General features: G+C 46.3%; 1 protein-coding gene across 1 annotated transcript in view; it reads right to left on the bottom strand.

Annotated features, from left to right (window-relative positions):
* Window positions 1–4199: 4199 nt before the first annotated feature.
* Window positions 4200–23517, bottom strand: part of LOC141105572 (uncharacterized) — a 66212-nt gene continuing 46894 nt past the window's right edge. The window contains exons 10-12 of the mRNA XM_073595481.1: window positions 19804–19928; window positions 14680–14791; window positions 4200–10110 (exon numbers count right to left, since the gene is read on the bottom strand). Of these exons, the coding sequence (XP_073451582.1) occupies window positions 9928–10110; window positions 14680–14791; window positions 19804–19928 (420 nt within the window). The 3' untranslated portion in view covers window positions 4200–9927. The remainder of the gene's footprint in view (window positions 10111–14679; window positions 14792–19803; window positions 19929–23517) is intronic.

Here is a 23517-nt window from a genome sequence, read left to right as displayed (position 1 = left end):
AGGCACTTATACACCTTCTTGCCCAGACCAATTTTCAGCTTTCAGTGCTGTTGCCCTTTGAATGACAATTGGGCTGTCATCCAAACCAAATTTTTATCATTTTGTTCCCACAAATAGAGATTTCTTTTGGTGGTATTTGATCATTTCTAGGTTTTTAATTTTCTGCTAAACAAATAAAAAAAAGACAGAAAATTTAAAAAAAAAAAAAGTTTTTTTTTGTTTCAGTTACAAAACTTTGTGAATAAGTTTTTTCCTTCACTGACTGGCACTGATAAGGCGGCACTGATGGGCACCAATGAGGTGGCACTGATGAGGTGGCATTGATGGGCACTAATATGCGGCACTGATAGGTGGCACTAATGGGCACTGATAGGTGGCACTGATATGCAGCACGGATGGGCACGGATGGGTACGGATAGGCAGCACAGATAGGCGGCACGGATGGGCACTAATAGGCGGCACAGATGGGCATGGATGGGCACTGATAGGTGGCACTGATGTACTGTAACGTATGGTACTGATGGATGCTAATCAGTGCCAAAAAATAATGCCTGATAATCAGTGATGCCCATTGTGGGCACTGATTGGCATTCATTGTGGGCACTGATTGGCATCCATTGTGGGCACTGATCGGCATTCCCTGGTGGTCTAGGGTGGCATACCTGGTGGTAACATCCCTGGTGGTCCTAGTGGCATCCCTGGTGGTCCAGTGTGGGGATCCTCAGGGGGGCTGGGCTGATAATCGATAGCGGGTTGGACCCCATTTATTAGGTACACCTTGCTAGTAGCGGGTTGGACCCCCTTTATTAGGTCCACCTTGCTAGTAGCGGGTTGGACCCCCTTTATTAGGTTCACCTTGCTAGTAGCGGGTTGGACCCCCTTTATTAGGTCCACCTTGCTAGTAGTGGGTTGGACCCCCTTTATTAGGTTCACCTTGCTAGTAGCGGGTTGGACCCCCTTTATTAGGTTCACCTTGCTAGTAGCGGGTTGGACTCCCTTTTTTAGGTCCACCTTGCTAGTAACGGGTTGGACCCCCTTTATTAGATCCCCCTTGCTAGTAACGGTTTGGACCCCCTTTATTAGGTCCACCTTGCTAGTAACGGGTTGGACCCCCTTTATTAGGTCCAACTTGCTAGTAACGGGTTGGACCCCCTTTATTAGGTCCACCTTGCTAGTAACGGGTTGGACCCCCTTTATTAGGTACACCTTGCTAGTAACGGGTTGGACCACCTTTGGCCTGACAGACACGAGTGAGGAAAAGCCGATCACCGGCTCTTCCTGTTTACATCGTGATCAGCTGTGATTGGACACGGTTGATCACGTGGTATAGAGTCTCCGTCAGAGGCTCTTTACCGAGATCGGAGAGGCTCTTTACCGAGATCGCAACAACGATCACCGTGATTCGCTCCCCCGGGGGTGTGCAGCGGCTTAATATCCTGACGTCCGGTCAGGGTATCGAAACCACTTTGCCGTTGTCATTTTGTTATATGGCGGGTGGCAAGTGGTTAAGACTAAGCCTTTCTCTGACATTTCTTGTTTACAAGTAAAAATCTTTATTTTTTGCTCGAACATTACTTGGTTCATGATGAAAGGTTTCTCTCAACGAGCCGCAGCCCGGGCACAACCGTGTCCGTCTCAGGCCCCATTCACACCTCAGCATTTTCTAGCTTGAAGCTCCAACCTCCAAAAAACGCTGGAGGAGAAAAAATCAATTATTGGTTCACATCTCCACTCCACGTAGCCTGAAGCTCAAAAAGGTTCTGGGGCTTTTTTTTTGTAGCTCAAATTGGGCAGATTAATGTGTTTTTGTAGCATTTTTTGTTCCATATAAATGTATGGAAATGCTTGATTTGGACGTTTTTGAGCGTTTTAGCGCATTTTGTCACGTGTTTTTCAGTGTTTTTCTGCTCAAATGCAATAATTTATTAAAAATACATTAAAAAAATAATAAATTAACAAAAAAAAAAAAAAGAAAACCCTGATATTAACCCCAAACCCTAATATTAACCCCTAATATTGGCCCCTAACCATAATCATAGCCCTAGTATTAACCTCTAACCCTAATACTGACTCCTAACCATAATATTAACCCCTAATCCTATCCCTTAAAGCGGAGTTCTGCTTAAAAAAAAATTAAAACTCAGCAGCTACAAATACTGCAGCTGCTGACTTTTAATAATTGGACACTTACCTGTCCCAGGGTCCAGTGATGCGGAGGATCGAAGCCCCGCTCATCTCCCCCTCCTCTCTGAGGCGCCGGCATTCTCACTGTGGGTGCCAGGCTGTGGCTTTACAGCCGGGCACCCACTGCGCAGGCATGAGCCGCACGGCACGCCGTGACTGGCCAGGCAATCATCTGGGACCTGTGATGTGTCCCAGATGATTGCCGAGAGGGAGGGGGGAGAGGTGATCGCGCCGGTAGGAAGTGGGAGCTGGGACCTTCTAAAAAGAGGGTCCCGCCCCCCCCCCCCCAAAAATGACATGCCAAATGTGGCATGTCAGGGGGTCACCTCCCTTAAAGCGGAAGTTCCATTTTTGGGTGGAACTCCACTTTAACCCTAATATTAACTCCTAACCCTAATACTACCCCTAATCCTAACCCTAAAATTAACCCTAATACTGACCCCCCAACCCTATTATTGACCCATAACCCTAATATTAACCCCTAATCCTAGCCTTAATATTAACCCCTAACCCTTATCCTAACCCCTAACTCTAATATTAACCCCTAATCCAAACCCTATACACTAACATTAACCCTTAACCCTAATACTGACCTCTAACCCTAATATTAACCCCTAACCCTAATATTACCCCCTAGTTCTAATACTGACCCCTAACCCTAATATTGACTTTAAACCCTAATATTAACGCCTAATCGTAACCCTAATATTAACCCCTAACCCCAATATTAATCCCTAACCCTAATATTAACCCCTAGTCCTAACTCTAAACCCTAACATTAACCCCTAACCCTAATATTAACCCCTAATCCTAACCCCTAACCCTAATACTGACCCCTAACCCTAATACTAACCCCTAATCCTAATCCTAACCCCTAACCCTAATATTAACTCCTAACCCCAATATTAATCCCTAACCCTAATATTAACCCCTAATCCTAACTCTGAAACCCTAACTAATATTAACCCCTAATTCTAATATTAACTCCTAACCCTAATATTAACCCCTAATTTTACCCCCTAACCCTAATATTGACCCCTAACACTAATATTAAACCCCGATACTGACCTCTAACCCTAATATTGACCCCTAACACTGACCCCTACCCCTAATATTGACCCCTGACCCTAATACTGACCCCTACCCTAATACTGACCCCTAACCCTAATATTAACCCCTAATTCTAATATTAACTCCTAACCCTAATATTAACCCCTAACCCTAATATTGATCCCTAAGCCTAATATTGACACCTAACCTTAATATTAACTCCTAATCATTACATTTTAATCTCATAACACCTTTTCCATGTGGCCTCAGAATCTTTAAGGTGCATTTAAGGTGGTCAGATGAGATCAGCCATGAGGAGGAGAGAGGTGGCCGGTCACGTGAGCGCTGAGCGGCACTCTAAAAAAATGTATAGAACAGCATTTTTTTTTTATAAAGCACACACACAGGGGCACCTATCATTATGAAACACAGAGGATTATATGAAAATGTAAAAGTAATTTTAGCAGCAGGAGGGGAGGTAGGGGAACTGACACAGTTTACAGGCAGGGAGGGTGGGGGGAGAGGAGGTCAGAGGGGAGCAGCGGATGACGGAGGCACGTAAACGGACCACAGTGTCAGGGCTCAGTAGCCATGATAAACCGTGGTCAGTTTACTTGATTATATAAGAAAAAACTTTTTTTTAGCATGGAACTAAACCACCTCCCCTGAACCCAAGCTGTAAAAGACACCCCCTGAAACTGCGTTATCATGCAGGCTGCCCTTCCATCTTCTCAGTCTGCTCAACTTTGCAAATATATGTAATCTTGATTGAAAATTCCAGCCCACCTCTGACTGTTATCTCACTTTTTTTTCTCCCACATCCGTTTCCTGCCCCAGTTTCTGTCATTCCCCCGTGTAGTTCTACAGACCACATGAGTGGCATGTTTGCATTACACATGGAGCCAGGTAGTGGAGTCAGAGTCAAACAGCCAGTAATCGGCACATTTATTGATTTTATTGCAGGCATTTATATAGTGCAGACAGTGGACACAGAGCTTTTTCATATTGTATGGTCACATCAGTCCCTGCCCCCAAGGAGCTCACAATCTAAGGTTCCCATCCCAAATAGATTCACATACCGAGCCCAGTTATAGACAGGAGCCGATTAACCTACCAGCACACCTCCCAGCTTTTTGAGATGGGAAGCCTATTAGCAAAAGTATGTAGACATAGGACACACCCCCTGCCACGCCCCCTTAAAGGAGAATTTTACAAAAAACATGATTAGTTAAACCCACAAGTGCTTTTTTCACCACTACTTTTCCTTTATACTGGCTTTTAAAATGTACAAATGCAGCAATTTAGAAATTGAAATGAAAGGTTTAGCACCGGGAAACACTTTTTGAAAGATAAAAAGTAAATTTTATATACAACTATATAGATCAGACCAAAATGAGGAGGAAAGAAGGATGGGGGACTTTGTTCCAAATCAGGGACAGTCCCTATAAATCAGGGACTATTGGCAGCAGGGCCGAAACTGGGGGGGGGGGGGGGGTGGGCAGTCGGGGAAGCAGGCATTGAGAGGGGCGCCACAGTTGGTACCGATCCTCCCACAGCAGCTGAAAGGCCGCTTCTCCTCCTCTACCTTCCCCTAGCATTCAGCTGCTGCAGGAGGAAAATACAGGGATCGGCATGTACCTGTAAAAGCCGACCCAGCTACCACTCCTGTTCGCAGGCGGGGAAGCAGGCATTGTGGGGCACGGCATTGAGAGGGGCACCGCAGCTGGTAATGATCCTCCCGCAACAGCTGAAAGGCTGCTTCTCCTCCTCTACCTTCCGCTAGCATTCAGCTGCTGCAGATGGAAAATACAGGGATCGGTATGTACTTGTAAAAGCTGACCCAGCTGCCACTCCTGTTCGCAGGCGGGGAAGCAGGCATTGCGCGGCACGGCATTGAGAGGGGCGCCGCAGCTGGTACTGATCCTCCCGCAGCAGCTGAAAGGCTGCTTCTCCTCCTCCACTCCTCTACCTTCTGCTAGCATTTAGCTGCTGCAGGAGGAAAATACAGGGATCAGTATGTACCTGTAAAAGCCGACCCAGCTGCCACTCCTGTTCCTGCCCCCTCTTCTTCAGCTAACGCCCCCCTCTGCTCCTCTCCCCCCCTCCTTCTCTGGTCTCCTCGCAGTGCTCACTTCCTCTCCCTGGCTAGTTGTGCAGTGCGGGCTTTATAATGACAATATCCTGAGCACGGAGAAGTTCATCGTACGATCCGGAAGACTGCCACACAAAGTTGTAACATAACCTTTCCAGGCACTCGTTCTCCTGGTCTTTCCATCCCCCCGCTCTCCATCCTGCCTGCTGCGGGGAATCTAGATGGGGTGTGGGAGGCAACCCATGTGAGAACAGGGAGAAGATGCAAACTCCATGCAGGTAATGTCCAGGTTCAGATTGAGACTGGGGACCCCAGCACTGCAAGGCTACCTGCTAAGCCTCCATGCTCCCCATTTAGAATTCAGGATACAAATTTGCTGCCTCCTGCCATGCCCCTACACATGATCAGTTCACGCCCCTTACTGGCTACCAGCATCGTAGTATGGGACACGTAGTCCCTTGTAACGTGAAACTCAGATCACAGTGTGGAAGCTGTTCTCCCATAATCTGCTCACAAATGAGAGAGGGACTGGAGTGGCCATGTGAGTGCGACTTTAAAGTGTCTTCACACCCAGACTATGAAAAACTCTCATTACGTGGTATATGTAGAGTGTTCGAAAGCCACTAACGCATTCGTTTTGGGTAGAGTGAAATATACCTGGTTGATCCTGCCTCTACAACTGTCCCTCCCTTCTTCTCTGTGTCCCCATTGCAGGCTAAGATTGTGTAAACCAGCTGGTGTCCTCTACTGAGCATGCCCACATTTCAGTTCCTTTCTAAAGCTCCTTATTTGCTCTTTTTTCTTATCTGTGCAGCCCACATGACTATAGAGTCACAAATGTGGGCGTATACACCGTGGTAAATTACATTCCCCTCCCTCCCTCCTCCATGTTCTCCTAATGCTAAATACTATGGGGGAGGGGGATATAGTATGCTGAATGATTACATTCACTAAGAAAGTCACAAAAACACTTAATATAAATCAATATTAAACATATCTAATGTAATTGCTAAAACCCGTAAAGTAAAAAAGAGAGCCTTGGATGCAGATTCCATCTGAAAGCTAGAGTCAATCACCTCTGACTCCGCCTACACCATATTATTGTACCAAAAAAATACACATTTCATGTTCAATAAAGATTTATTGGGAGCGGTAAAACAGTTGTTTGATATTTATCATTTAACCGCTTGCGTACCTCCCACCGTACCTATACTGCGGCGGGGCGCCCGCTCTGCCCTGGATCAAGTACCTAGTACATGATCAGCGCGCTGGGGTAGGGGGGCGCCAGCGTGCCCCGCACTTGCGCCGCCCCAGCTGTGCTGAAATTTGCTGCAGCACGAGCCAATCAGCAGGTGCCGGCCACTGATTGGTGACCGGCACCCACCGATCGATCGGCTCCGGTAATTACCGAAGAAAGCCCTGTGCTTGTAAACAAACATAGGGCTCTCTTCTGAAGGCAGCAATGTGCCTTTTTTTTTCTCCTTGCAAATCACATTGCTTAAAAAAAAAAAAAAGGACACATTAACACTGGCTAGGCACACATTTATCCCCTTTGACCGCCCGAGATGTTTCACCCCTTTCCAGCCAGTGTCATCAGTACAGTGACAGTGCATATTTTTAGCCCTGATCATTGTATTAGTGTCACTGGTTCACGCAAAAGTGTCAGTTAATGTCAGAATGTCCGTCGTAATGTCGCAGTCCTACTATAAGACGCTGATCGCCACCATTACCAGAATAGAAAAATAAAAAAATTTCCATAATATATCCCTCAGTTTGTAGACGCTATAACCTTTGCGCAAACCAATCAATATACACTTATTGGGATCTTTTTTTTTTTTTCTTTTTTACCAAAAACATGTAGCAGAATACATTTGATGAAGAAATTAGATTTTTTTTATTGGATATGTTTTATAGCAAAAAGTAAAAAATATTGTTTGGTTTTTTTTTTTTAATTTGGCGTTTTTTTTTTTTTTTTGTTCACAGTGCAAAAAATAAAAAGCCAGAGGTGATCAAACACCACGAAAAAGAAAGATTTATTTGTGGGGAAAAAAAATGATAAAAATTTCAATTGGATACAGCGTTGCATGACCGCACAATTACCAGTTTAAGGTAGCGCAGTGCTAAATCGCAAAAGATGGCCTGGTCATGAAGGGGGGGGGGGTTAAAATCTTCCAGAGCTGAAGTGGTTAATTTGAATTGACCTTCTGAAACACTTTTTTCTTTTAGCCATGTGACCGGCACAGCACCAATCAGGGCTGGCCAGGCACAGACTCATACTGTAGAGAGCAGGCTGCATCAGCAGAGCAATAGAAGCCCCTCCCCTGAGGATCTTTCTCTACAGATGCCAAAGAACAGGGGGAGATCATGTGACCACACAACAGTGCTAGGGATAAGGGACTTATAGGATTAAAAAAAAAAGTAGCGTCATGATATATATATATATATATATATATACACACATACCATAAATACATAGTTAGTCTGGTTGAAAAAAGACATCCAGTCCATCCAGTTCAACCAATAGATGAGAAGTTTTTTGTTTTTTTTTATACGATTTTATATACACAACACATTTATGTGATTCATGATTTATGTGAATGAATTATGGGAATTACCACATCTCTGTTTAGATTAAATTTAAGGCCTTGTTTACATATGCAGTTGTTGGTGGTAAAAACACATTGCTGAGTGTCTTTTTACTGCCCTTCAACCTCTTCCCCTTAAGCTGCTAAGGCAGCGGATGGGGTCGTTCACATGCCACAGCCATTAAAACCCGTTAAAACAGGCTGTGAGAAGGCAATGTAAACACCACCCTCACCACCTTTCAAATGCTCTCTGAAGAGTGATCCAACGCAGATTGCTCTTCAGAGGGGACCGTTATCTGTAAATGAGCACTTATCCTTTTTTCAGAAATTTATGCCAATTTTTTTAGATTACATGAATACTTTATAAGCGGAAAGGGGGTGAACGTGAGTTGGTAAGAAGCTTTCTAGCTGGAATTCCACTTTAAATGTCCTAACTTACTCTCGTAGCCAGTGGCTAGCCAGGTACAGCAGCACTTTGAGCTGGAAAAATGACAGGTGGATTATGATTGGCTGGCAAAGGTTAAAGCCGGTTTCCTAAAAATGATCTTTACCACGCGTTTCATTGATCCCTCCCTATGAGACCAAAAGCATACTTCTGTCTGTGGAGGTCAACATTGTCTTCCTTGCAGCTGAGGTTCCCCTAGCACCACTTTGCTTCTGTGCCGCCATCTTGAAACACCGGTTCAAGGGAGATCCCATCCATGTGCAGACATGGCTGCGGGTTTCTGTCTGGTTCTATATATGTACTGTATGCACATGTGCAGGATCTCAGGGGTTTCTGCCAGCTATTTGGGACTTGGCAATGACCCATGAAATGTCTGCGCGTGCGTGAGATTATGCGCTGCAACACTGCATCCTGGACATCCCAGCGGGTGGCCAACCCTAAACAATCCTCGCTTGGAAGGGAATTTAGAAAGAGGCACTAACAAAAAAAAAGGCACTTTTCCCAATTAAAAAAAATCTCCAATTGTGTAACAGGAAGGGGATGAGAGGAAGTTCATTTCATGGAATCATTTTACAACCCACCACTACTCAGAAGTAGAAAATACAGAAAATGAGCGCTGCTCTAGCCCCCACCCCCATGACCTTTCTATGCAATATAGGTACCAAATTGTCTCTAGGTTTTCTAAAGGCACCCCATCCCTCATATTTTTTAAATTTAGCTTCAGATAAAGTAGGAACATCCTAGGACCCCTGTAGAGTACTCTTGTCTGCATCCTCCACTGGTGGAGACTTCTTCCTTCAATGGTGAAGACTTCTTCGTCCAGTGGTGAAGATTTCTTCCTCCAATAGTGGACACTTCTTCCTCCAGTGGTAAAGATTTCTTCCTCCAATGGTGGACGCATCTTCCTCCAATGGTGGACACTTCTTCCTCCTATGATGAAAACTTCTTTCTCCAGTGTTGGAGATTTCTTCCTCCAATGGTGGACACTTCTTCCTCTAATGGTGGACACTTCTTCATCCAATAGTGGACACTTCTTCATCCAATGGTGGACACTTCTTCCTCCTTTGGTGGACACTTCTTCCTCCTTTGGTGGACACTTCTTCCTCCTGTGGTGGACACTTCCTCCTCCTGTGGTGGACACTTCCTCCTCCTGTGGTGGACACTTCTTCCTCCTTTGGTGGACACTTCTTCCTCCTGTGGTGGACACTTCTTCCTCCTGTGGTGGACACTTCTTCCTCCTGTGGTGGACACTTCCTCCTCCTGTGGTGGACACTTCCTCCTCCTGTGGTGGACACTTCTTCCTCCAATGGTGGAGGCCTCGTCCTCCAATGGTGGACATTTCGTCCTCCAATGGTGGACACTTCTTCCTCCAATGGTGGAGACTACTCATCTCTTCTTATCTTGGTAGCCAGAATACCTAAAAAAAGTTGTCTGAATTTTCACGGTATAGCTTGGTTTCTAAGGTTGGGTTTTTTTTTACTTTTTTACAATTTTTTGGAGTGAGGTTTTAATAAAGTTACTCAAATATTCTTGTAGGCTTGGTGTTGTTTCACGGACAAACGTTTATTGATTCAGAGTTTTAATAAACTTTGTGTGGTTACAGGACTGAAGCCTGTGTTGGAGTTGGGTGGTTTGAAGAGCTCCTTGCGCACCCTTTTTCCTGAGGGGGGCTTCTTCTTTTTATGGTATTTCTTCAGTTGATCTGTGAAGTCACTGTGAAGCATGTTCACATAACCTTGGGGCTCACAAAGATCCTGAAAAATCAAGTGAATATGAAAGTGAGAAAAGAAGATGGTTAAAATAAACTTATCAGGAACATTCAAGGTGAGCATACACTGATCAGCCATAACATTAGGACCACCCACTATACCCATCGAGGCATTGACTCCACTAGACCTCAGAAGGTATGCTATGGTATCTGGCACCAAGCCATCAGTAGCATTTCCTTTAAGTCCTGTAAGTTGTGAAGCAACATATAAAATGTCCAGCGCTCAGGCTATTGTTGGAAAACAAAATACAACAAGTATAAAAGTTTATGGTTTTTAATGAACCAATAATGAGCCAGTGGTTAGCAATAGTCCAAAGTAACAATATTTACTGCAAAAGAACCAGGTTCAGAGGTTCTGTTTAAAAACAAAAAAGCACGCGATAAAAACTATTCAAAAATTACAGACTCTTGGTGATGTTGTAAGTGATCAAATAGACATCAAAAAGGTGACAGAGGCATCAAACAGCAGGAGGTTACCACCGGAGATCCATCTAATGAAAGTATACGGAGACTGCTGTGTAAAGTGTGAAAGCAAACATATGGGCTCAAAGCAGGTGAATGGAGGCAAGGTGGTGGAGATATGTCAAAGTACTCACAGGCAGGTAAGAGGGCTCAGAGCTGCCTCGTATGGTGAAGACCTTGGCGCCATGAGGAATATCCGGGCTGAAGTAGAAGTGAAGTGGCCGCCGTGTGGAGATGTGTAGCTCCGCCGTGCGGAGAACAGCCTGGCCGGAGCTGTGTGTCGATGGAGGATGACGTCAGCACAGGGGAGCCGCTGTAGCGTCTGAGAAGTAAAACGGAACCGCTGCTAGGCTAGGACGTGTCTCCACAGAGGTGAAGTCTCATCAGTGAGACCTGGTGACACTGCGCTGAGGTCGGAACTGACACTGAGAGGCCCTCTGACGGGGGAATTGGTGGCGGCAGGCTGATGGAGCTCACATCAGCCTGACCTGCCTGGGGAGATGGCCAACAGTCATATGAAAAAATGGATATTGCAATGGGTAAAAAAAAAAAAAAAAATATATAATAAAAATAAAATAATTGAATCAATGGATGTAAAAGCGAAGCTGCCCCACCCAGATGGGGTAGTGAAGATGGTGAATTTGCAGGAAATGCTTGCTGGTGAAAAAAGCGGCTTCACAAACAAACAAAAAAAAAAAAATGTGAATGGATGAAAAATCGCAGTGAAGAACTCAAGCTGGGGCCTCTGCCATGTAGGGGGGGGGGGGGGAGAGAGGTTGCCTTGACGACGCATTTCGCGCATGAGCGCTTTGTCATAGTCAAGGAAAATAGGCAACTCGCAGGGTTTAAATAGGTAAGTGGGGATTAAGGGGAGGGGAAAGGGGAGGGGCTTAAAAAAAAAAAAAATGAAATAGGCACAGGGAAGAAACAAAGATCTCCAATGTTAACCCCCTCAGCTCCAAGCAATTTACCAATGGGTATACGTGCCTTACTTCACATAACAGTATGAAAATAAACACAATATATAACCAAGGAACACATAGTTTATACTTCAACATAAAAACTTAACATTTTTCTATAAAAAACATAATAAACTTATCAGGAACATTCAAGGTGAGCATACACTGATCAGCCATAACATTAGGACCACCCACTATACCCATCGAGGCATTGACTCCACTAGACCTCAGAAGGTATGCTATGGTATCTGGCACCAAGCCATCAGTAGCATTTCCTTTAAGTCCTGTAAGTTGTGAGGTGGGGCCTCCAGGCATCAGACTTGTTTTTCCAGCACATTCCACAGATGCTCAATTGGATTGAGATCTGGAGAATTTGGAGGCCAAGTCAACACATCAAACCATTGCTCCGTGGTCCAGTTCTGATGCTCACAAGCCCATTGTAGGCACATTTGCCTGTGGGCACGGGTCAGCATGGGTACCCTGACGAGCCTGTGGCTACGCAGCCCCATACACAACATCAACTGTCAGCATCTCTGGATACCTGGATGATTTTGCATTGTGGTTGTTACTAAAAGTAACTGTCAGGATAACACCTTAGCCAGCGACTGTCTGGAAGGTGCCTTCACCAACAACAGTTTCCCAGCAAAACAGAACAAACCAGAACTGGAAGAAGTTGGAGCTAGAACTGTGGAATGTGATAACTGGTGCAGAGCCTTAGTTATAAGCATTAAGGCAATCACTTATATTCATGCATAGGATAGATCGATGCTGATGGACTGAGGAGCGCTCGGCTTCTCCCCCTCCACCTTGCTGTTTTTCTTGGTTGGCCAGAGGAGCAGGCTGAATGCTCCTGTGCCTATTATCCATTTTTTCTGCCTACTGCTTCTGTGTTAGAGAGAGGCTGTGTATGCACAGCAGCCTCTCGCCCCGAGCTTCCCTGCTGTTGGAGCAGAGCAGGCTATGTACCCCTCACCCCTAGCTTCCCTGCTGTGTGAGCAGAGCAGGCTGTGTACCTCTTACCCCTAGCTTCCCTGCTGTGTGAGCAGAGCAGGCTGTGTACTCTCACCCCTAGCTTCCCTAGTGTGTGAGCAGAATAGGCTGTGTACCCCTCACCCCTAGCTTCCCTACTGTGTAAGCAGAGCAGAGCAGGCTGTGTACCCCTTACCCCTAACTTCCCTGCTGTGTGAGCAGAGCAGGCTGTGTACCTCCTACCCTTACCTTCCCTGCTGTGTGAGCAGAGCAGGCTGTGTATTCTCACCCCTAGCTTCCCTACTTTGTGAGCAGAGCAGGCTATGTATCCCTTACCCCTAGCTTCCCTACTGTGTGAGCAGAGTAGGCTGTGTACCCCTCACCCCTAGCTTCGCTGCTGTGTGAGCAGAGCAGGCTGTGTACACCTCACCCCTAGCTTCCTTGATGTGTGAGCAGAGCAGGCTGTGTACCCCTCACCCCTAGCTTCCCTGCTGTGTGAGCAGAGCAGGCTGCATTCCTCTCACCCCTAGCTTCCCTGCCGTGTGAGCAGAGCAGGCTATGTACCCCTCACCCCTAGCTTCCCTGCTGTGTGAGCAGAGCAGGCTGCGTTCCTCTCACCCCTAGCTTCCCTGCCATGTGAGCAGAGCAGGTTATGTACCCCTCACCCCTAGCTTCCCTACTGTGTGAGCAGAGCGGGCTGTTTACCTCTCACCCCTAGCTTCCCTGCTGTGTGAGCAGAGCAGGCTGTGTACTCTCACCCCTAGCTTCCTTACTGTGTGAGCAGAGTAGGCTGTGTACCCCTCACCCCTAGCTTCCCTACTGTGTGAGCAGAGCAGAGCAGGCTGTGTACTCTCACCCCTAGCTTCCTTACTGTGTGAGCAGAGTAGGCTGTGTACCCCTTACCCCTAGCTTCCCTGCTGTGTGAGCAGAGCAGGCTGTGTACCTCTTACCCCTAGCTTCCCTGCTGTGTGAGCAGAGCAGGCTGTGTACACCTCACCGCTAGCTTCCTTGCTGTGTTAGCAGAGCAGGCTGTGTACACCTCACCCCTAGCTTCCCTACTGCCACTGCAATGTGTCAGAGCAGCTCTGTGTTAATCCCCCACACATTCCTGCTCCATCTCTCCCTCCTGGCAACAGTGTGCTTGAGCCAATCAGGTAGGGAGAGAACTTGCTATGCAGTGCAATGGATTCTGGGAACTGTAGTCCTAAAAGGGGCGCTGCACAATACAAGTCAATGGAGGCTAAGGGAGCTGCAGACTTTAATACTTAGGATTCCCTGCACCACTGGGGAGGAGCAGCCAGAATGTTTCCTGGGCAAATTACCAGAGATTTGGACAGTGCCACCCTGGAAAAGAAAGAGTGCAGACCCATGCTGCTTGAGTATGCCCTAAAAGAAAGAGAGAAAGAGAACCGGAGCCACTGAGGACTGTATGCAGACTCAGTTCTTGAGCACTGGGCTAGAGCCTTGCAGATTTTGGAGCCATGTTTGTCTACAACAGAAGCTGAGCCATAAAATGTTGCTGTGTCCTGGTACCAGAGCTGGAGGACGTGCCATATGTTTCTAAGCCAGTATGGATCTGGTCGTGAGGACCTGACCTTGAGAACTAAGCCTCCTGGGATTATCGAGCCTTAAGCATATGGGACCGGATCAGTTGTATACCTGGAGTGGTGAATGGGACAACCTAGCCTAATTTCTCACTGCCTACAGTCATTACCAACAGAGTCTGCCCTTACGTAACAGCCCATCAGTCATCTTTTGTGTGCAGTCTTAAACGGACAACTACATGTGCACCACCTACAGAAGTGCCCCCAAGTACTATGCAATCACCTCCAGGGGTACCCCTTCATTAGGAACATGTACACCAACCCACTAAAAGGCTGTATGTAAGGGCTGTAAGTTGCACAGGTGTGAGCTGCCTTCAGTCTATAACCAGGTGTGTCAGTGAGGACCCAGCAGTTTAATGAGTCGTAGCAGAACAGAGGAACCATCACGCCAAGCAGCTCCTGGGGGGGCTTTGGGATTATCTGCAATATATTACCATCCTAATGGTCCTTGCTTTACACTGAAATACCATATCACTTACTCTATTTACTCTCAGCACTCCTATTCTTATGTTGATTCATCAATTAATAATTTTTCAGATATTCCACCTTTCACATACATACCGTAAAGTTTTCATAAAACTCCTTATATCCTCCCTTCAGCAAGTAGAGTTCAGGGTAATATAAACGGGGATATATGTTCTCCTTCCTGTCCAGATTTCTTAATATACGGCACCTTGAAAGAGAACAGAAGAAGAAATTAAATTTAGTGGGATAAAAAACCATAGTAATAAATGCATTATGCTGACCAAAGATGGATTGAAATTCGTCTGATTCAGCAGCCGAATTTCGATCCTGCTCGACCAGCCAAGATTCAAACCATGTATGGGCAGGCTGATTGTATCCAAGTTGATCCATGGATCGACTTGGGTAAAACCAGCATGTCAGAGTTTTACATGCGATTATTGCCAGTATCCCCCCTTCCGCCGGGGGAACACAACAGCCCCCAGGAGGGAATCATACGATTTTCTTTCCTGCAACCCGTGGTTGTAGGAAAGAAAGTTGCTTCATCTATGGCCTGTCTTAGACTATCATAGTGCCTTGAAAAAGTATTCATACCTCTTGACATTTTCCACATTTTGTCCTGTTACAACCAAAAACATAAATGTATTTTGTTGGGATGTTATGTGATAGATCAACATAAAGTAGCACATACAGTAATTGTGAAGTGGAAGGAAAATTATAAAAATTGTTTTAAAAACTTTTTACAAATAAATATGTGAAAAGTGTGGGGGGTACATTTGTATGGCGCCCCCCGGAGTCAATACTTTGTAGAACCCCCTTTCACTGCAATTACTGCTGCAAGTCTTTTTGGGGATGTCTCTACCAGCTTTGCACATCTAGAGAGGACATTTTTGCCCATTCTTCTTTGCACAGCTCAAGCTCTGTCAGATTGGATGGAGAGCGTCTGTGAACAGCAGTTTTCAAGTCTTGCCACAGATTCTCAATTGGATTTAGGTCTGGACTGTGACTGGGCCATTCATATGCCCCGTACACACGGTCAGATTTTCCGACAAAAAATGTGTGATAGGACCTTGTTGTCGGAAATTCCGACCATGTGTAGGCTCCATCACACATTTTCCATCGGATTTTCCGACACACAAAGTTTGAGAGCAGGATATAAAATTTTCCGACAACAAAATCCGTTGTCGGAATTTCCGATCGTGTGTACACAAATCCGACGGACAAAGTGCCACGCATGCTCAGAATAAATAAAGAGATGAAAGCTATTGGCCACTGCCCCGTTTATAGTCCCGACATACGTGTTTTACGTCACCGCGTTCAGAACGATCGGATTTTCCGACAACTTTGTGTGACCGTGTGTATGCAAGACAAGTTTGAGCCAACATCCGTCGGAAAAAATCCTAGGATTTTGTTGTCGGAATGTCCAAACAAAGTCCGACTGTGTGAACCTCCGCCCCAGTCTCAAGTCTTTTGCAGACTCTAACAGGTTTTCTTCTAAGATTGTCCTGTATTTGGCTCCATCCATCTTCCCATCAACTCTGACCAGCTTCCCTGTCCCTGCTGAAGAAAAGCATCCCCACCATATGATGCTGCCACTGTCAATTCTGGTTGGACTGCAAGCCGCAATCCCAACCCTGCTCTGCTCTCTTGCTTCTGGATAGGCCCTCAGACAACCTAGCAGCCAGATGTGCCCGATAGGCCCAATCTCTGGCCGAGCAGTACAACACACGTCCAGCCAGACAGCCGTCCAGGTGGAACAGAAAAAAAAACTACTGCAGACCTTTTATTTTATTTTGCTTCAGATGGCACAGAACAGTGATCACCTGACTCCAACCGAATATATAGGTTCTTCCAGCAGGCCAAGGAATTTAAGAAAACCCCTGCCCATTGGCTGAGATACCCCATATACCCATAACCTGACCTTGCAGTGCCCTTCTCATAACTAGTACCACCGGGTACCCGGCCTACTAGTGGTAGAAGAGATTGTGTTAGGAACTGTTAAAGACTGTTCCCATAGGAGACAGCATTCCTGCCCATGCAGATGTGGCGTCTTGCCGGATGCCTTTCCCCGCATGGCTGTCCTCCTATTGAAGTCTCAGAGTCTGCCAATTAATTTTGCAGCTACCTAAGGGTGTCCTGGCCCTAACCCTCTCTCTCAAAGTTCTATTAAGAGAAATAGAAATCTCTTTTGCATTCAAGAAGTGTCTGGGGCCCAATGACTTTAACTACCTTGCACCCACCATGCCTCACAACCCACCATATACAGAAGGATGTCGGCTATCTCTGGCCCTGGAGGTTCTCATTAGACCGAAGGAGGCCCGGGACCCTGCTACAAATACATTTGCGTTTTTGGTTGTAACATGATAAAATGTGGAAAATGTCAAGGGGTATGAATATTTTTTCAAGGCACTGTATAATGTTTTATTTTAACTCATTTTGTGCTCCATTCACAAAGCAGTATCTTACCGCATCCGAGCAATGCATGCGCTAAGATACCGCACAGCGTTTTTCAAAAAGTTTTTTGGCATTCACTAAAAAAAAAAAAAAAAAAAAAAACTCTACTAAAATACAGCATGAGTTATTTTATGAAGTCATGTGGTATTTTAGTAGTGAACACGTGCAGGAAAACAACGCCTGGCGGCGGCCAGCATGTTTATTTAATGTTAATTTTTTTTCATATTGGTGAAAGATAATGTTACGCCGAGTAAATTGATACCCAACATGTCCCGCTTGTGGAATGGTGACAAACTTTTACCCTTAAAAATCTCCATAGGCGACGTTTAAAAAATTCTACAGCTTGCACGTTTTGAGTTACAGAGGAGGCCTAGGGCTAGAATTATTGCTCTCGCTCAACCGATCGCGGCAATACCTCACATGTGTGGTTTGAACACCGTTTTTATATGCGGGCGCTACTCACGTATGCGTTCGCTTCTGCACGCGAGCTCGTCGGGACGGGGCGCGTTTAAATTTTTTTTTTTCTTATTTATTTTACCTTTTATTTTTTATTTTTACACTGTTTTTTTAAAAAAAATTGGGTCACTTTTATTCCTATTACAAGCAATGTAAACATTGCTTGTAATAGAAAAAAAGCATGACGGGACCTCTTAAATATGAGATGTGGGGGGTCAAAAAGACATCAGATCTCATATTTACACTAAAATGCAATAATAAAAAAAAAAATAATTGTTATTTAAAAAAATAATTAAAAATAATTTAAAAAAATATGGCCCTTTAAGAGCTATGGGCGGAAGTGACGTTTTGACGTCGCTTCCGCCCTGCATTGTTATGGAGACGGGTGGGGGCCATCTTCCTCTCACTCGTCTCCATACCCAGCAAGGGTGAAGATGCGATCACCTCCGCCGCTGCCGAAGAATCCAGTAAGCGGTGGAGGGCACCGGAGCGTGGCGGGACGGGGGGGGGGGGGGGCCCTCTCCCGCCGCCGATAAAAGTAATCTTGCGGCGAATGCACCGCAGAGACCACTTTTATCTGAAACCGGACTGCTCACTGAAGAAGAGGATACCGGGGTTATGGCAGCTAGCAGCTGCCAAATCAACGACACTCCTCTCCAAACAGCCGACGTATAAAGACGGTGGGCGGTCCGGAAGTGGTTTTTAAATGGCGTAGGCTCCCCCTAAAAATCCTTACCAGACCCTTATCCGAGCAGGCAGCCTGGCATGTCAGGAAAGGGAGGGGACGAGCGAGCGCCTCCACCTCCTGAATAATACCAGGCCACATTCCCTCAATATGGGGGGGAAGGGGTGCCACAAGGGCCTCTTCCCCACAACCATGGCTGGTGGTCTGCAGGTGGGGGTCTGCAGGTGGGGGGGCTTATCAGAATCTGGAAGCTTCCTTAAACAAGGGGGCCCCCCCATGTCAATAAGTATAGGGTACATTGTACCCCAACTCATTAATCCCCCAAAAAATGTGTAGTGTAAAAAAAGATATTACACCGTTTTTGACAAGTCTTTCATTTAAAAAAATAAAAATAAATGTTCCCCGGTGTAGATCCAGCTTCAATCACAACGCCCTTCGCCACCGCTTACCCCCAAAAAAAAGAAAAGATCTGCTTGTACCGAATCGCACCAAAACTGCCGTCTGCCGGTTCTTAAATCATGATTGATGATGGATCAACACCAGGGGACACTTATTTTTATTTTTTACATTACACATTTTTTTGAGGGTGAATGAGTAGGGGTGCTGTGTACCCCATACTCATTCAATTGGGGGGGGGTGGCATTCTAGTGGCCTTGCTAAAGGGGGCTTATATATCCTGATAAGCCCCCCCCCGAGTCCGCAGACCCCACAACCACCGGCCAGGGTTGTAGGGAAGAGGCCCTTACAATGCTTCAGTAATGAACTGACATAGTCAGTGATCAGTACCAATCACTGCCCATTCAGAAAAGGAAGGGGCTGGTAAATGACATATTTACCATCTGCTTACCCACTCTCCATCTGGGAGGGGGGAATCCGGCATCACTGTGGCGGGGGGGGGGGGGGGGGGGTGGCTTATGGGGGGGGGGCACACATGGGCTTGGGAGCAGCAGGAACTAGACAGGAGAGGCAGCGGCTGCAAATAGGGGAACCAATCCCCTCCATTTTCCTCCTGCAGCTGTTCAATGCCTGCGGAAGGGACAGGAGGAGAAGCCGGCTTTCAGCAGCTGCAAGAGGAAAACGGAGGGCATCAGTTCCTCTATATGCCACTGCATCCGCCGCCCCTCCTGTCCAGGTGTACAGGGGAGCCACATGGGCCCCCCTGGAGCATGAGGCCGGGTGGCTATTGCGACCCCTGTAGGTACGCCCCCCCATTGTATATGCAGAAAGCATGTGCCGTCTCCAGGGGCGGACTGACAACCTATGGGGCCCCCGGGCAATAGGAGATTATGGGGCCCCCAGGCAATAGGAGATTACGGGGCCCCCAAGCAATAGATTATGGGGCCACACAATATACACACACACATACAGTATACACACACAGACACACAATATACACACACAGTATGCACACACAGAATACACATACACACACTGAAAAGGTACTGGAGAGGAGAGGCAGCTATAATCTTGGGATTTTTAAAAAAACACAGATTTTTACATACTGTCCCTGGTTTTTTTGAGGATGACAACCCTGATGGGGCCCCTTAGTGGCATAGTGCCCGAGTGCCCGAATGGTCAGTCCGCCCCTGGCCGTCTCTGAAGTTGAAGCTAGATTTAGTTGTACGTACAGTTTTGGGGCTCTCTCCGAGGAGAATTCACAATGAAATATCAGCACTGCTCGACTCTCAGGAGGAGACGCTCTCTTCAGAAAATATTCTGCTAGAAGTTCTTCTTTATATAAATTCCAGGCTCCCTGCGTGAGAAAACAACACGTTACCGGTAACAATACCAACATTTGACTGGTACTAGTACTGACGGCGTAACAGTGATAATTATACCAAACAGCCAGGGATAGTTGAATAATAGAGCTAAATGGAACTTTTGGTTTCAATATCCTTTGGATTGGAATCCAGACACCATTGGCCTCTGTCCAGATTGCCGTAGTTACTATATATTGGTAGCATTGAGGTTTGCTGAAAGCAAACAGCGTAGTGTCCGAGCCCTTTCACGGCTATGTGTATGTAGAAGTTTCCATTTTGGTTACACATGTAGCGAACCCCCTAAGGAGCCGCTGGGGAATTTGGGCTTATTTCCCCTCTTAGAGCACACACAGCCAAGCACGCCGCATTTTCTGCACTCTTCTACTGGCTCCAAAGAACAGTCTAAAGGTTTCTCTTTTGTTTTGTTTTTTGTTTTTTAATTGGGAACGATGAACTTGGATAGGGAGAGGGAGCATGGGATACTCAGATAAACTGTAAAACTGAACAACCATAGGACTAGAGATGGTCCGAACCCCCCCCCCCCCCCCACTCCCCGTTTGGTTCGCAGCAGAACTCCCGAACATGGGAAAAGTTCTGCCTCTAACTCCATTGAAGTCTATGGGAGCCGAACATGAGAGATTAAAAGTGCCCATTTTGAAGGCTTATATGCAAGTAATTGGCCATAAAAGGGGTATGGGTGTCCAGGTACTGCCCTGGGGGACATGTATCAATGCTATTTAAAAAAAACGAAAAAAAAAAACGAGCAGGAGCAGTGATTTTAATGATGCTTAAAGTGCAACAAAAAAAATGAAAAATTCCTTTAAATATAGTGTCTGGGGGGTCCCCTTAGTCTGCCTGTAAAGTGGCGCATCTGTAGCATATATAGAACCTGCTGCAGCAAAAATGACATTTATAAACTAAAATAATGAGTCAAATCACATTTAAATTGACTCACTGTTGCAATTCCACCCGGCTATTGAAAAAAAAATAAAGAAAAAAAAAAACGGCGTGGGCCCCCCCCCCCCTAGTCCATACCAGACCCATGTTGATGGGGACAAGGGTCTCTTCCGCACAACCCTGGGCTGTGGTTGTGGGAGTCTGCAGGCTGGGGGCTTATCGGAATATGGATGCCCCCTTTAACAAGGGGGCCCCCAGATCCCCCCCCCCCATGTGAATGAGTATGACCCACCTATTCACCAAAAAGTTGTCAAATAGTAATTGTCAGGGCTGGGCTCAGTCCTTCCTTCCTCTGAGCTGGCCACTCAGCTGTCGGCTAATTGCCAGCTCCTATCTCTCCACAGTGACTCACCTGTTGATGATATCCTGCTCGTCAGTCCTGCCTACTTAAGCTGTCCAGCCCAGATGATCTCTGCCTTCGCCTTGGTCAACATCACAGAGACTATCTCCTGCATTCCCGTTAAAGAGTTGCTTGGCTGACATTCCTTCTGGCTCCAGATCCTGCTTGCTGTTCCATTACGCTGATCTCTGGCTTCCTGACTTTCTGGCTTGTCTGACTATCCGTTCCGGTTACCGAACTTTGGCTATGTTTTTACTACATTTGTTCTATTTACTTTTATTATTAAACAAGTGTGCTTGAACTGTACTTCTGTCTCGGTCTGATTCATGGTTTCTGACAGTAATAAAAACACAGAGACAGTTCCTTTATTTAAAAAAAACAGTGTCCACCGATGTAAATCCATCATCAATCACGCTGCCACCGCCACCTCCGGACCGAAAAAGAAAATCGTTCCGCCCGACATGAAGGCAAACTGCCAAATGGCTGGCTTGCCGTTTGACAGTTCTTTTGTATGTAAGGGTGGGGCAACCTGGTGACGCCACTAGGTGGCACCACCCCCTTCCGACATCACTGACCCAGCATGCACTGGTTGGTGTTCATGCTCAGGCAGAACCGTTCACCCAACACTACTTCTGGCTGTGCTGCACAAAAATAAATGTCCCACAGGACCTCTATGCTGTTGGTGACCTGTGCTCCTTTCAGAGTTAAGCTACAAGCTATTCTTCAGCACTGGGGTCATCTACTTGGATCATCAGTTGCCTCCTCCAGTAACTACCAGGCTCCTCCTAGTGAGGGAGATGTACACTCACACCACGATAGGACAGCTGGACTTCCACCCAACTTCCTCCTGGCTCCCTCCAGTGAGCTTCTCCAGACCCAACTTAATCCCCAATCACAGATTTGAAAATAGGGCCCCCAGCTAAGGCTAGATGGGACCTCTGTGTCTTCCTGAAGATTTCCTCTAGGATCCTGCACCAGGGGCAGAGCGCCTGCACACGGGTCTCCTCCTGCAGGACTGGACCCAGGAAGCCTGCACGCTGCTGCCCAGGCTTCAGACTATTTATGGGCTCTTTCCCCACCTACTGGGCATACCTCTCCAGGGTTTGGCTAGAGTGCCATAAATATTCAGGCTGCATGCCTTGTCCTTCCCCGCACTATGATAACTGAATCATCTAGAAGACAGGGGGAAGTAACAGAACAGCAGCCTTTGAAACACTAAACAGCCCTAAGCAATCAACCCCTGCTCCACTGATTACAGAGGAGCCAACTAAATTTTCTTAGCAGACTCTACACTAGGAGGTTGCTACACAAATTACTGCAGATGTTTATGTTTAAACACTTTTTTAATGTACATGCATCAGGCAAAGCAAGGGAGCCTCATCTAGAACAGTGTTTTTTAACCTTTTTTCAGTCAAGGCACCCTTTTTAGGGTTTTTCTTTAGGAACGATGAACTGAGATAGGAGGGGGACGCATCAGATACCCCAGAAAACTGTAGAAGTGAATGACATAAGGGCTCCCCACTTTCTGTGCACTACAAAGAGGAAAGTCCCATGTGATCTCTATGCTGATGGTGACTTGTACTCCTTCCAGAGTCTAAAAGCTACACACAGTTACTAACTCTTCAACACTGGGGTTGCATACTCACATAGCCACAGGATCATCAGTTGCCTCCTGCAGATATCCACCAGACTCTCCATAGTGAGGGAGATGTAGGCTCACACCACCATAGGACAGCTGGACTCTTTCCCACCAACTTTCTCCTGGCTCCCTCCAGTGAGCTTCTCCAGACCCAACTTGATCCTTGGTTCTCAACTTGCAAATAGATCCCCACAGCTAAGCCTAGCTGAGACCTGGTTATCTTCCTAACAAATTCTTCTAGAAATCTTCCCCAGGGTCACAACCCCCCCTGCACGGGGGTCTTCTCCAGCAGGACTGGATTCAGATACTTTTCCCCTGCTCCCCAGGCCTCAGACTATGCATAGGCTTTCCACCACCAAATGGGCACACTTCCCCAGGGATTGGTCAGTGTTCCATAAATATTCAGGCTACGTGCCTTGTTCTTCTTCTGAGCCACTGAGCAGCCCTAATAAATCAACCCCTACTCCACTGACTACAGTGGAGCCAAATTAAATTTACTTAGCAGCCTACTTTACTTCTAGAAGGGTGTTACAGAAGGAAATATTTTATTAGTGTTGAAAAAAGCCTTGTCTGGTAGCTGTAGGCAAACAACAGTCATTGCCACCTTCAACCTGTCCATACAGAACATACCTTCCTCATTACAAGC

Source organism: Aquarana catesbeiana, linkage group LG08, assembly GCF_042186555.1.
Source record: "Aquarana catesbeiana isolate 2022-GZ linkage group LG08, ASM4218655v1, whole genome shotgun sequence".
NCBI lineage: Eukaryota > Metazoa > Chordata > Amphibia > Anura > Ranidae > Aquarana > Aquarana catesbeiana.
Note: the sequence above shows the minus strand (reverse complement) of the source record. Positions and strands in the feature narration are given on the sequence as shown.